We start from the raw sequence: 13,458 nt of genomic DNA on the forward strand, positions 1-13,458 counted from the left end.
CTTTTGGAACCTAAGACAACAGCAGAAGACAGACTCAACAATGACAACAATCCCATGTGCCCTAGTTTTGAAATACAGAGTTGACAGCGCAGGTCATTTTAACTTTCTTTTACGATACTGATCTGTTGTAGGAGTTTATCCATGAAATCTGCATCTGCCTCATCTGCCTTTGTTGTTAACCTCTGGAAGAATTCTATACCTGATTTCCCAAATCATCTACATAGTGCAAGATCATTGAAACAGAGCAAGTCTTTTAAACAATAAGTTCTGAACATGGCATGTTAACTCAGTCACCATTGCACCCCTGAGAAAAGACACCTGACCTGAATTACTCAGCACAAACTCTGCTGCATAAAGTAGTATAAGAAACATAAAGACGACGACAAAATAAGAATGTGTCATAAAAACTAGTTTCATTTTATAGTAAATAAATCACCATTGCAAACACTGCAAAACATTTGGGTCATATTATGCAGCTGGCAAACACTGTAACTGGCATGCAGCCTGTGTAATAGATATAATTTAAGAAGACAGTCATTTGAATACCACCTGCTTTCCAGTTTATTTCATTTTTAAGCTGAGCAACGCTGCAGAACAGAACATAAATTTGTGAAGGATATAAATTTGTCAGGTCTTCTCACATATGTTCTCAGTAGCAAACATCATGCACGTCTTAACTTTAATGGGATGTTCTTTCTCTCTTGTCCAGTCAGTCTTTTTATTTATCTTTAAAATTTATTTTACCTCCGTCTGCCTCCCTGGTCTGTTTAGTTGGTCAGGAGGCCTGAACAAGGCTGTGCTGACAGTAGACGGCTGCCAAAGCTCTTTTTATTCTGATTTATTCAGATATCCTTGACTTGACATGACCATCGCATGTAGTAATCTGGCACAGGTCAAGGAGCAGCTCAGTGCATGTGCCACACATGCCCATCCACTGTCTAAGGAAGCCAGAAGCAGACTTGCCAGGCTTGGAGCTTAAGCTTAGCTGAATTGTTGCGCAGCTTCTCCCCACTGACACTGGGTCACAAATTCTGAAACCTATAATGCAATTTTATTAAATGACATTTTCCTAAATTATTTTCCAGAAGTGTCCCTTTAGTTAAAAGGCGAAATTTAAGAGATCGTTGATTCAGTGTTTCTTGAGAAAGGTTCCAATTTTGTTGCCAAGTGTGTTTTGGGTTCTGACCCAGACTGGATTAAAGAAATAATCTTTACAGCAAAGTTTTCCTTCCTGACCAACTTCTGCCTCCCTTTACGCTCATTAAATCGTTCATTTCCATACTTAAACACTCATTTAGATCTATACATACTTTTGAGTGTTATTTAAAACTACAAGCCATTGTTTATAAAACTTTTTTTTACAAAACATTTTGGGAATTCAGTTCAAATGCAATACATATTCCAAGAACTTTATTAATCCCAAGGGGAAATTATTTTTGCCTGTTTACAGCTGCTCTCTGTTTAAAAAGAAAGGCACAGGTGTTACTTTTCTCGAATTTTACTTTCAAAATATTACCGTAATTTGACTATTTGTAATAGAAAGAAAGTAGCTGTCTGAAGCACAGTTAAATTTTCTTTATCCAGCGAGATCCTGGATACAAGCATTTACCAGAGTTCCACCTAATAAGCAATTGTTCAATTAGAATGGAACTGTTTAGCGTATAATTGTTATTGTTAGAGTATAATTGTCATTAATATAATTTGTCTGAAGTCAAAAGTATATAAAAATAAAGAAAATTAGGTATAAAAACCTATGAATGGATTTTCCGGGCTTGTTGCCAATTGTTCTGCTTTCCCGAGTGTTATGGCTCTCCCCATAACACTGTACCCTGTTGGCGACAACATGGCTCAGTTGACATGATTTAAAGATATTTTTGGCATCCTCGTGTATGTACTCTACAAGATGTGTTCTCTCCTGCTCAAGTCTTCTCCAGTCTGTATGACCTAGAAGATTCTAGACTGAATGACCCAGTGGTCATCCTAGGAGCCATCTGGCAACACACGTCCTGTTTGGCTTACCCTTCCCACTGCCTCACGCAATTCCTTAAGCAAGCATATGTGTGCTTAGGAGGACTTAATCTCAGAAAAACTGGTTCGGGCCACACTGTCATGGGGTTTCTTCAGTCATGTAACACTGAGACAGGGTTTTTGGCGGTATATCCTGTCTGCCTGTTGTGTGATTAAAATCTCTGGACTGGATGTGCCCAGTCAGTGAAATGTGGCCCTTATGAAGGTACCAACTAGGTATTAAGCAAATAGGGGATTCTTCAGTATCTCAGGTTTCCCATCTTATCTTGAGTGCACAACTGTAAAGCCATACTGAAAACCTAATAAGTCTTCTGGTATCACTGGTAAGATCATCTGTCTGTTTCATAGTGCTAAAGAAGGCGATTGCTGTACTGTGAGATGCTCCTGGGTGTGTTATGTTGGACTGTGAGGCAAGTAGGGGAAGTGAGTGAAGCTTGAGCCTGTCTGCACTTGTACAGAGGTCACTGCTGGCCTTTTGACTGTCTGCCAGTGCAGGGGCCACAGTCTTCCAGAAGAGGGCCTTGGCTATGGGCGGACAAGTCTGCCGGCCAGCCAGCTAGACAGACTGACAGCCGCATCGTCTGCAGTCTAGGTCTGGAGCTAGAGCCTGGACTAGGGCAGCTCAAGTTACCCAGACAGATTTGTTAACACTGTTTGGGTCCACTCGGCTTTCTAGCCAGGCCTCTGAGCCAAACGCGGCCGAGGTGACTTAATCTGTCATTAAACTCACATTACACCCGGACAGAGACTCGGCTCAAGGGGACGGAGACAACGTTTAGTCTCCCACTCACTGGCATGGCTGGCTGGATTTAAGCAGACACAAAGAAACCCCCCCCCCACTCCTCCTCCCTATCCTCTTCATGCCACACACCATGGCACAGCTAGACAGCCCAGTACAGTCTAGACAAAAGCAATTTCACTAGAAGTTGAAAGCCATTTGACTGTGTGACGGGCACCCGTGTGGATTTGATGGTGTTTACAGGCTGCACAAATCAATTTGTCTTCTTGTACTGGAAAAGACCTATTGAGAATACTGTGGTTGTGTGCAGTTGTATTCGTTAAAAGGTGTTCATGATTTAAATTGCATAATATGTAAAAATACTATTAGAAAGCTGAACAGATTGTCGTTAATGTTGTGATTGCAAATGTCATCACTGTTTTAAAGGACTTAAGAGCATATTTAATATAATAAATATATAATATTTCCACAGTAGGGTTAAGGTTATTGATTATTTTCTGCTTTTTAGTCTATATCCTTTCACAAACACTCGATGTGAAAACAAGGTTACAAATTGTACTTTGTACTCAAGCTTTGCATTTCTGTTTTTAAAAATATTTTATTTACTAATTAATAGCCCTTTTTTTATATTATTATTATTTTTTTATTATTATTATTTGATTAACTGTGGTGGACATCATTCAAACATTGATATTTTAAACGTAATAGAGGCAATCCTGTAAACCTTACAAACACAACTGTCAAACAGAGCACAATACTGACAGAAACTAACACCACCTGGTGGGTTTAATGTTGAGGTGGACAACGGTCAATGTCGGATAAAATTAAATCTACAGTGTTTTACTTTTGATTTATTTTATTTTATTTTATTTAAGCACATGGAAGACTATGGGAGAATGCAGATGAGTGTAGCAGAGCAGGGCGAAGCAGACTGGAGTGGGATTGTAGTGCTAGCTCTCCTGCATAGGAACGTATTAATGCTGGCCATGACTGACAGCTGTCAGAACACACAGTGCATCACAGCTTGCTGTGTATGGGGCTGCATAGCTGCAGACCCATCACGTTTCCTCTGTCTATCACAACATTAAAACCACCAGGTGGATTTAATATTGTAGCTGATCAGTGTCTATAGTGGAAAATTGCAGTTATGTTGCATCAGTGACATAGGAGCATTTCCTTTTTTTTCCCTCAGAGCTGCTGACAGCACACATTTGTCTTTGTCCATTCTTCACTGGCTATCGGACAAACGGGAGGAGATGGCTGAGCTTTATTCACATCGGGCAAACAAAATTGCTTCCATTACTCTCAGCTTGAAAAATGTCAGAAACCCTAACAACCTCCAGTACCTTCAATGGAGGTCTAAGACATTGTTTCCCTCAGTTGAGATTTGTTTTTACGTAACAGCTGGTTCTGGTTGTCCCCCTCAGGCATACACCCCCACCCCCACGCTGTCATGAGCTGCCAAAATCCCCACGTATGAACTTTAGAATGAAATGTTAAAAAGAACAGTGCCGAGTCACCAAGCCACATGTTTGTCAGATAAGACTTTTCATTTAGTTCATTAATATTCTACTTTTAAGTTAGATGTATTCTGAGATAAAGCTGTGTATGGATAGATTCATGACTGTGCATGTGTTCGTGAGTAATTATGTGAGGAAAACACTTTGTGGATGGAAAACTACTTCAACCGTAGCTGGAGATGATACATGAAGATGATCTTTTTTTTTCTTCTCTTCTTTTTAATGTTCTTTACTTTGAAGGACATAAATTATGGCCTCTGGAAACTGAAATGCAACTGTAAAACCAGGCCTTTTCATCCAGTTTGGTCCAGATTAAATTTCATAATAAAAGACCTGTTTCTCCCTCATAGTTAGCTGAATCATAAAAATGAAACCGAAGGAAAACCAGGAACACAAAGTTATATTCTGTCCTTTCTCCTGCATGTTTGAAGGTAATTTAATTACTGATATCCCATGGTACAATAAAAAATAAAAATGGTACTGTTATTAATTTGAGTTTTACTTACAGGAATCACTAAATGTAATTATTTGTGAATGGCTTTAATGAAACTGAATATTTTAACTGACCGTAATCTCTCGTTTGTTGTCAATAGATCAAGAAATACTTTGAACTGGAGCCATTGGCCCGAGGGAAGCGCTGGATTTTGGATGGCAGCACCACCGACAACATGGAGGCAGTGAAGGAGAGCGTTGGTCAGTTCATTAGCCTGTTGGAGGACAAGGAAACAGAGCCTGCAAGGATTTGATGCTAACACTGCTAATGCTAAAAGACATTAGCTGCTAACGACAAAGAAATGCCACAATCGTCCGAGTGCCCATATACACACACAATTATACACAGACACGAACATGTACACACAAGAAAATACGGCAGGTGTTGGCCTCTCTCTACAAGATGTGTATTGTATGTTGTCCTTCCTTCATTGCGGTCCCATTTTACAAATTGGAATGGCGTGCAACAACCTGGCCAAGGAGACCATCAAACCCACCCAATGTAAAGTAGTTTATCAAGAAAATCATTGAACTTTGACCAGAATGGAAATCTTGTTTACTACTGCCATTGTAATGAAACCAGTGGCATTTGGGATGTACGGCATTCTTTTAGTTAACATTGGACACTAACACACGCATTCTCACTCTTGGACACACACACACAGACATACTGCCGCACGCCAAGTGGAGCCCAGGTTTTCTGTAGGTATGTTTAATGTCTCCACTGATTACTTTACATGATGTTTGGGTGGGCACGTTCTATAATGTTTCCACTGACGAGTGCTGTACGACTGAAGTGTGCGTCTCCTGTCAACTCAGTAACAAGGAATACTGTTATATGATTGGAGTGCATAGTGCAGAGATTTGTGTTATGTATGGTAGTTACATATCAGTGCGTCACACAGTGTCTAAATATCTAATCTGAATAGTGTAGTCTGAGTATCTCATGGAATATTATATACATGCAAACAAGTATACTGCTGTGTACATTCCTGTGCAGCCGTGCACAAGTACTACTAATCAAGTGACAAGTGCTACGTGACTTTATAAGATGTGATAAGGTGGAAACTGGTTTGAATGCTTTTATAAATGTGCGACTTAGGATATATTTTATAGCTCAGTATGTTAACCACGTAGAGCTACATACAGATTTTTGTTCATAAATCATAGCACACTTGTGACTTCTTTTAAATCAAAGACCAAAAAATTGAAAAGGCAAAGCGACAAGCAGTAGCGATTAACCAGGCTGTTTGTAGCCACGTGGTAGAGGACTGTGATGGATTTAGTTTCAGTTGTGGAATTTTATTTCTTCATTGTGCAAATGTTGGTTGTTTTTCCACATTTTTACTGTATTTTTTCACTCCTGAGTTTGAAGCAAAACCCTATCAGTACTGGCTAGTGACTCCAGTCTCACATCAGGGTGGAATACAAACTATCAATCAGCCACAGCAACAGCTGCGTGTGACAAGTCCCTGTCCGACACCCTAATGCCTTCCAACTGTCTGTGAAGACCCCTCCCTGTCTGCTGTTTATCGCGGTCGCCCGCCCCACCTCATCCCACAGAGTTCCAACCAGCATTCCCCTTCCACTCCAGCTACTTTCCCTGTCCCAATTACTGCTCGGTGGGGTATGTTTGCAAAATGCCATCTTTCAGCCCACCTGAAAATCCTCACCTCTAAAATGTGAGGTATTCATTGTGCCCCAGGTGTATGGTTGCCCCTCCTTCACACCTCCTTCATATATTTGTGGCGGGCATTTGTTTGTATTTTGTCAGGTTTGTAGAGATTTGACCACTTGGATCTGCCAGGTAGATTTTTTTTTTTTTAGAGTCTGAACAGATCAGAGCATTCAGCCCCATGAATGCAAAATAAATGTGGGGAATTATAACAATGTTGGACTTTGCATATCATCTGCTCACACTTAGATTTGAAAATGTTTGCTGCCGTTATTTTTGTTATTGTTTTTTTTTTGCTTTGTTTTGTTTTTTCAATTATGAGTTTTGTCTAAAATGCCTATTAAAGTTATGAAATTAAAATGTCGCTTTAGCTGTTTTGTTTTTCTACATTTTCATTACTTTTGCTTGTTAACATGTAGTAATATAATAATAGTAATATTTTATTCCCATGTTGTCAAATTGAAAATCATATTTTCTTAATAATGCTGTGTTGCCTTAATGACTAACAATTTTCTGTTACGTCTACACAGAATAGTTATTGAACTGTGTTGCTCATGTTTTCATCGTGTTACACATTTGTAAAAGTAGATATTCATTCAGGGCAGGTGTGATTCTTAGGTCAGGTTTTTTTGGGAGGGGGGTGTATTTTATAGGTATCATACTTCATGGATCAGTTTGAAATATGTGATGAGTTGAATGTTTGCATATGTTTCTGGAAACTCTTTCTTCACATTGTCACTGATTTGTGATTTAAAGTGACCTGTGGAAACCTGAGATGCTGGAAGATAATCGGCAAAACACAGATGAGCCTGTGGAGGTTGAGCCAAAGTTGTTGTTTTTTTTCTAAGGGCTCAAAGTCAGAGTGGAGAAGCTGAAGAAAGTTTTGAGTGGAAAGTTAACTGAGTGAGACAGTGGTTCCTGATAAATATACTCTACTCTGTGCTGCCTCTGCCTCCCCTTTTTTCTTCTCCTTTTGCCCTTCTTCCCTCTCTTTCAAATTAACCGTGTGGCTTTAATACAATGTGTGTCATGCAGGTTGCCCTGGCGACTCTTTGATCCTGTTTTCCAGTCTCTGCCTCTGGGGCAGACGTGCTTCTCTTCAGTCTGCTGCACACCAGCTCTGGAAGCTGCTGCAGCCCTGAGACAAACCATGGGCTGCTGCGCTCGCCTCACTCCCCCCTTTTTTTCCTGTCGCTCTCACTTTCTCTCTGTTTTTTTGAGTCCTCTCTATCTCTCTCTTCTTTCTGTTTTTTTTCCTCATGTTCTCTCTATCTCTGTCTCTCTCTTGTTCGCTCTGGTTCCCTTTGGTCACGCCAAAGCAGCCCTCCCTCAGCATGGGCATCTAGGGTGCCCAAGGGAAGGGAAGAGGCCAGGACCTCAGCGAAGCAGCCCTCCCAGAAGGAAAAAGAGAGAAACGGGGGACCTCTTTTTCCTCTCCCTTTACTCGATTTGTCTCTATAGTTATAGCGACTAGTCCTCTCCTCCCACACTGTACCTTTACCTGCTCTAAATGTTTAGATGCTGGTGCCTGGCTACAGTGTTCAGATTTTTATTTTGTTTGTTTTTTTTTACTCTAGTTGTTCTTAGCAGTAGACCCTCAGTGTGGCTGAGGATACAAAGCTTTAAAGCTTTCCAAAATTTTCTAACGCTCAGTTTCATTACCAAGGAAGAGTAATGAGAATTGGATGTTAACTGCAATGGTTACAGCACCTGAATACTTTCAAGTTTCTGCAGGTTGAATTTTGTAATTCAGAAAATTAATGATAATTAACAGCTGCCTGGAAGGGAGGAAAAACACAAAATGATGGGAAGCCTAATTGTTGGCAGTAAAATAAAGTGAAGGAGTGATTCAAAACAAAGGGTTGAGTTGGGAACAAAATGCCATTTAGCGAATGATAGAGCAAGACTGAACAAAAGCTAACTTAGCACAGTTAATTGCAAACCTGCCAACCACAAACAGTCATCCAATGTGCAAAGCTACAGCCTCCATCGCAATTTATCGTTTGTCGCCTTGGTTTTGATTTTCCTGACATCACAAGCGCTGCATTTGCGTCATCATGTGTTGCTATTGCAACTTGGTTACAGTGTTTTGTTTTGTACACACATTACAGTCAATGTGAACACATGATCTCATCCATCAACTGTGGATTGAAATCAAATATGGGCTGTGTTCATTTCAACACTTGATTTTTACAGTTTAGGAAGAAGACAGAACACAGAATGAAAGAAGCTTTGTGAAAATATATACTGTACTCTTCACACTTGTTCTCTGTTTGAACTTTTCCAGCACAACCCTAGCTCGACAAGTAGCGGTGTATGTTTTGTATTGCTATCACTATTTTAAGTAGTATCGGCTAATCAATATTAGGGTATATGCCAGTTTTAAAATGCAATTACACAAGTAAACATTACTGCTGCAGTTTTACTCCTACAGATTTTTCAGCAAAGTTATTTAAATTTAGTGGCAAACTTTGAATTGGTTATTTTGGCAAAGAACCATTATTAAATAATGAATTCATTTTTAATATTTTGGTCTACTATCTAACTATAAAGACATCTGTGTCGACATGACCAATAAGAACCTATCACAAGTACAAACAATTGTAATCACACAACAAAATGACCCCTATGAGCTGAGTGAAATGCAAATGTGTGACCCGATGGGAACCTAACATTCGTTTACAAGACAAACAAAAGCAGGCATGTTTTCTTAAACTCTGCAAAGAATGCCTTTCTTTTTCCTCCCTGTCTTCTCCCTTCTCCCGTTCAGTGTGTGTGTGTTTGTGTGTGTGTGTGTGTGTGTGTGTGTGGGGCAGCATTTTTGCAGATAAGACCAAGCCAGGAGGTGCAACAGATGTTGCCCCGACATCCATCTGAGCCTCGTACCCCTGCTCTGCTTCCCACAGCCGATGCTCCACGGTGAGAGCACCCCACATTCCCGGCCCTTCACAGCAAGGTGCTGCATCCACAGAGGGGGGGAAAAGTCTCTTTGTCAGGATCTCTGAGCAGTGACGCAGCACAGAAATCAACCCTGATGCTTCTTCCACTCATGTTACCTTTGTATGTGTGAGGGAAAGAGACTTTGCCCAGTTATTAGACAGGCCCTCTGGCTTCATCTGAGGTGTTTCCTCTTTGTTTCCAAACTCTCCTGCCTTCATGACACACTCTCTCACACAGACACCCCTATTATAAACACAAATGATGAAAATTAATTGATGTGCTGCCTAGTGACACACGTATGTGCAGCAGTCACTAAATCTGCAACCTTCTGTCCCTCCGCACAGTTTAAAAAACTGATGTGAATGTACTTTGGTAGGATCAAAAGTCGTCTTCTAAAAACATGCACAAAAGATTTGAATTGAAAAGGAATCAAGTAAAATGTGTATTACATTTATCAGTTATAAATGTAAAGCCTTGTCTGATTAGTCTCACCAAGCCCCATGTTTTGGTGAGAATTCATGTCAAAAATAGGAGTGACTGACTATATTCAGTGACTTACTTACAACTTCCAGGTTTGTTTATCTGCTTTGTGTTTTCAGATGTGCAGCAGAAGATTCCTCAGAGCTGACGTCTCTGACGCTTAACATAAACGCAGAGCAATCCCTCCCGCCGTGCATGTGATCCTGCAGAGGATTGTGGTCGAGCAGTAAAACTAATGAATGGCTCAAACGTGATAGAATCTTAAAGAGTTTCACCCCTGCCAAGCGGTGAGCGGGCGCACTTTGCAGCAGCGTACAACAGTCATTAGTATTTAATACATGACTTGATTGAACGTTACGGTGCTCAGTAAGTCACTTAGCTTTTTTTCCTCTTCTTTCAAAATTGACTTTATTCCTTAAGTCTGGTTTATCTAAGTATCATCTTGAAAGTCTGTTTTCAGTTTAATTCCATCTCATAGATCATGATACACAAGCAGATTAGTCTGAGCATATTTAAGTAATTTAATGGAACCATTGGCCATTGAACCAGAAATATGCGACAGTCATTTCTATCTAATCAATCCTGTTTGGATTATTATTCACAGTAGACAACATGACTGGTAACTTAGACTTTCAAGTTTTCACCATTTTTTATTATTTTTTTACTTTACATACATTACTTGTAAAATTGGGTTTGTGGAACAGATCTGGCCTGATCAAATGTGTAAACGTTGTTTTCCTGAATGTCATCCACCTCAGATTTATGAACCGGGATCCTCAAGTCTGAAAAACTCCGCCTGCAGCTTATCCACAACAGGTACATCTTTACAGATCTATAACCTGAGTATTACATTTCCTTTCTTTTAATGTTCTGTAGAGCCTCTAAAGCTCTCTCTCCAATTAAAAATATATCATTTACCACTTCTGTAGCCAAAATACATGCTGGAATTTTATTGACTTGCTAATCACTCTGTAAATACCTTCAAAGCGTTTACCTGCTGTACCCTTTAAACACTGATGTGGGAAACAAGATTAATTAAGTAAAAATACCTCAAGCTAAAAATACTCCACTGCGGTAAAAGTCTTGCATTGAAATTTTTTGGTAAATGAGAGATAGTAGCAGGCCAGTGTCCCTCCACACAGTTTCAAAAAACGATATGCATGTACTTTTGTAGGATCAAAAGTCTGCACAAATATTAGAATAAGGTAGTAAAAAGCAACCATAAATAAAAGATTATTGATTACGTAAACAAGTTATAAGTTGTGGATATACTGTTGCATACGTTTTTATAAACGTGGATATATAAACTTTAAATGTTTTTTTAAAATGTTGGTCTTAAAAGTAAGTAGTAACCATTAATAAGTTCAGTATTAGCCTACGTCGGCATGAAATGGAAATTCAATCAAAATTTTGAGGTGCTTGTATTTTCTGACGTTTAGGTTCTGTTAGTCAACATAGACGCATCTGAATTTGAGATGAGTTGACATCAATATGATCCTGTGGGGATCCTGTATGTTCATATATTAAAGGACTTTACGGCTCAAACCTTTGTCCTCAAAAACTTAAGGAAACCATGCTGTGCAATTCTACTTGGGCCCTTTGTGGCCACCTAAACGCCTCTTGTTTTTTCTGTGTGTTTGAATGCCTCATCTGTTGGGTGACTTCCGTGGGATTCCAACAGGCTTGTCACTCAGATTGTTTGTCCTGGGGACGAGATCTGTGTGAGTCCTGTTTCTCTTCCTCTCTCCTTGGCCCGAGTGCTGATGGAGTCCTGCATCCCAGGTGGCCCACACATCAAAACAAGAGGGCTCGCAGCTCTTGGTTTTAAGACAAACATCACTCACTTTCTTTGTTGTCTGAGGGACAGGGGGCATGGCGGTTTATCTCCTGAGGATCTCCCCCGCTATCGCCTTCCACTAGCTCAGCGCCCCATCCCACAGGAGCTGCTAAAAGCAAATGTCAGTCAAGGGAAAGGCGTTGCATTCCTTCAAGAGGTCAATTATAGTCACTTATAAATTTTTGGCAGGTTTCAGTCAGAACAGAGATTTGTTTTCAGATCATCTAATCTAGTTACAGATTAATTTTCTTGGCGCAAAGCGAAAACACAGCAGGTGATTTTTCTTCTCTATTTTAAATCGCTCAGTATGACGACGCCTCTGTCACGTTGCAGCGCATGTTTCAAAGACAGCTGCCCTGCACTCTTTACATACCTACCGCACACAACCCAGGTTAGTCCCACGTATGATTCCTATTGCTCTCTCAGGCTGTGTGATCGGGGCCCGGGATCAGCTCGCTGAGTAGCAACTCCTGCCCCATCTGGGCAGGTGATTCCTGCTCCAGCTCCTTCCCCTCCAGGCCTATAAGGAGCATCGCGTCTAGGGGAATTTTATGAGCATGACCTTAACATGCCCGTCTCAAGTGGTCTAGACTCAGCACTCCGTTTACTAGAGTCCTCGTCCCGGTTATGGCTATCTGACTTTTCACTTTTTACTGGTGACTCTCTCCTGTCATAACTCTTTGAAGATGGTCAGACATGATGCTTTGACCATGCTTTTGTAGACTTTGTAAAATTTACTGTCACAGCTCTGAAAAAGCAGCAAATAACAAAGGGGAGAGGAGAAGAGGGACTGTTTCTCTCTGCAGGAAAGTCAAATGAACATGTGCAGAGTCCAGCTGTTGTTTGGCTGCACTCTGAGAAGGTGTGAAGTTTTCACGAAGTGCAGACATCAGTTCTAAATTAATATCCACATGAAGCACAAGCATCAGGAAGGTGGATCAGGGTGAAAAGCTGAACTAAATTACAGCTTTACCCCAAGTGCCTTTATATTTACATTGACACAAGTGGCATTCACTGACTTCAATCACAGTTTTTATGAGCTCTGGTCTTTGATAACGCCAATAACGAGCCAACGCAGTCAATGTTTTGTAGGGAGCCACAGGTGATTAATCGGCCACTAATATGTAGTAAATATTTAATTGTTCACTATAAATGTAGCTTTTTATACATTATGGTCTGTTTGGTGTGCTGTGTGGCACCGAGCCAAACACCGTAGGTGGATTAGCTCATTGAATCCAAACAGTTTACAGGGAAAGCAGCTCCAGTGACGACACTATGTGGGCAGCTTGCAGCTCTCAAAATACAAACAATCCGTGTGAAAGGCAAAGAGGAGAAAAAGTGAGTCTTTCACAGGGACAATCTAGTAAACACGGTCGTTGCACAGAGAGAGAACACCTGTGTTTTAGCAAAGTCTTGGCACGGAGCAGTTTAATCACTGCTGGACCCATATTTGGTCGAGTGCAAATTTAAAGTTGCCCTTACAGCAATGACGAAACGCACCCTGACTCATGCAGGAAACTGCAAAGTCAGTCACAAATAAATCGGAGGGCACAATGGAAACAGGAGAAGGTGAACGGCGTGGTGCTGCGATGATTCAGCTGAGCCGGAGTAGCAGGCTGCAGACACAAGCACTGGTTAGATAGTGGGAATAAGCTGCAGCCAGTAATAGTGTTCAAGATGCTAAGGATTAGGGTTAAATGTCAGGAAGGTCAAGTAGGCTGATAGGTTAGATTTGCTCAGAGAGGTT

The 13,458-nt window shown here is 40.6% G+C and overlaps 1 protein-coding gene across 3 annotated transcripts in view; it reads left to right on the top strand.

The window, feature by feature from the left end:
- The window catches only part of LOC137136714 (ADP-ribosylation factor-like protein 15), an 85,196-nt gene extending 78,366 nt beyond the window's left edge, over nt 1–6,830 (top strand). For all 3 annotated transcript variants that reach the window (XM_067522370.1, XM_067522369.1, XM_067522371.1), the window contains exon 5: nt 4,881–6,830. In XM_067522370.1, the coding sequence (XP_067378471.1) occupies nt 4,881–5,033 (153 nt within the window). In that variant the 3' untranslated portion in view covers nt 5,034–6,830. The remainder of the gene's footprint in view (nt 1–4,880) is intronic.
- Nucleotides 6,831–13,458: the final 6,628 nt, after the last annotated feature.

This window comes from Channa argus, chromosome 11 (assembly GCF_033026475.1).
Source record: "Channa argus isolate prfri chromosome 11, Channa argus male v1.0, whole genome shotgun sequence".
In the NCBI taxonomy this organism is placed as follows: Eukaryota; Metazoa; Chordata; class Actinopteri; order Anabantiformes; family Channidae; genus Channa; species Channa argus.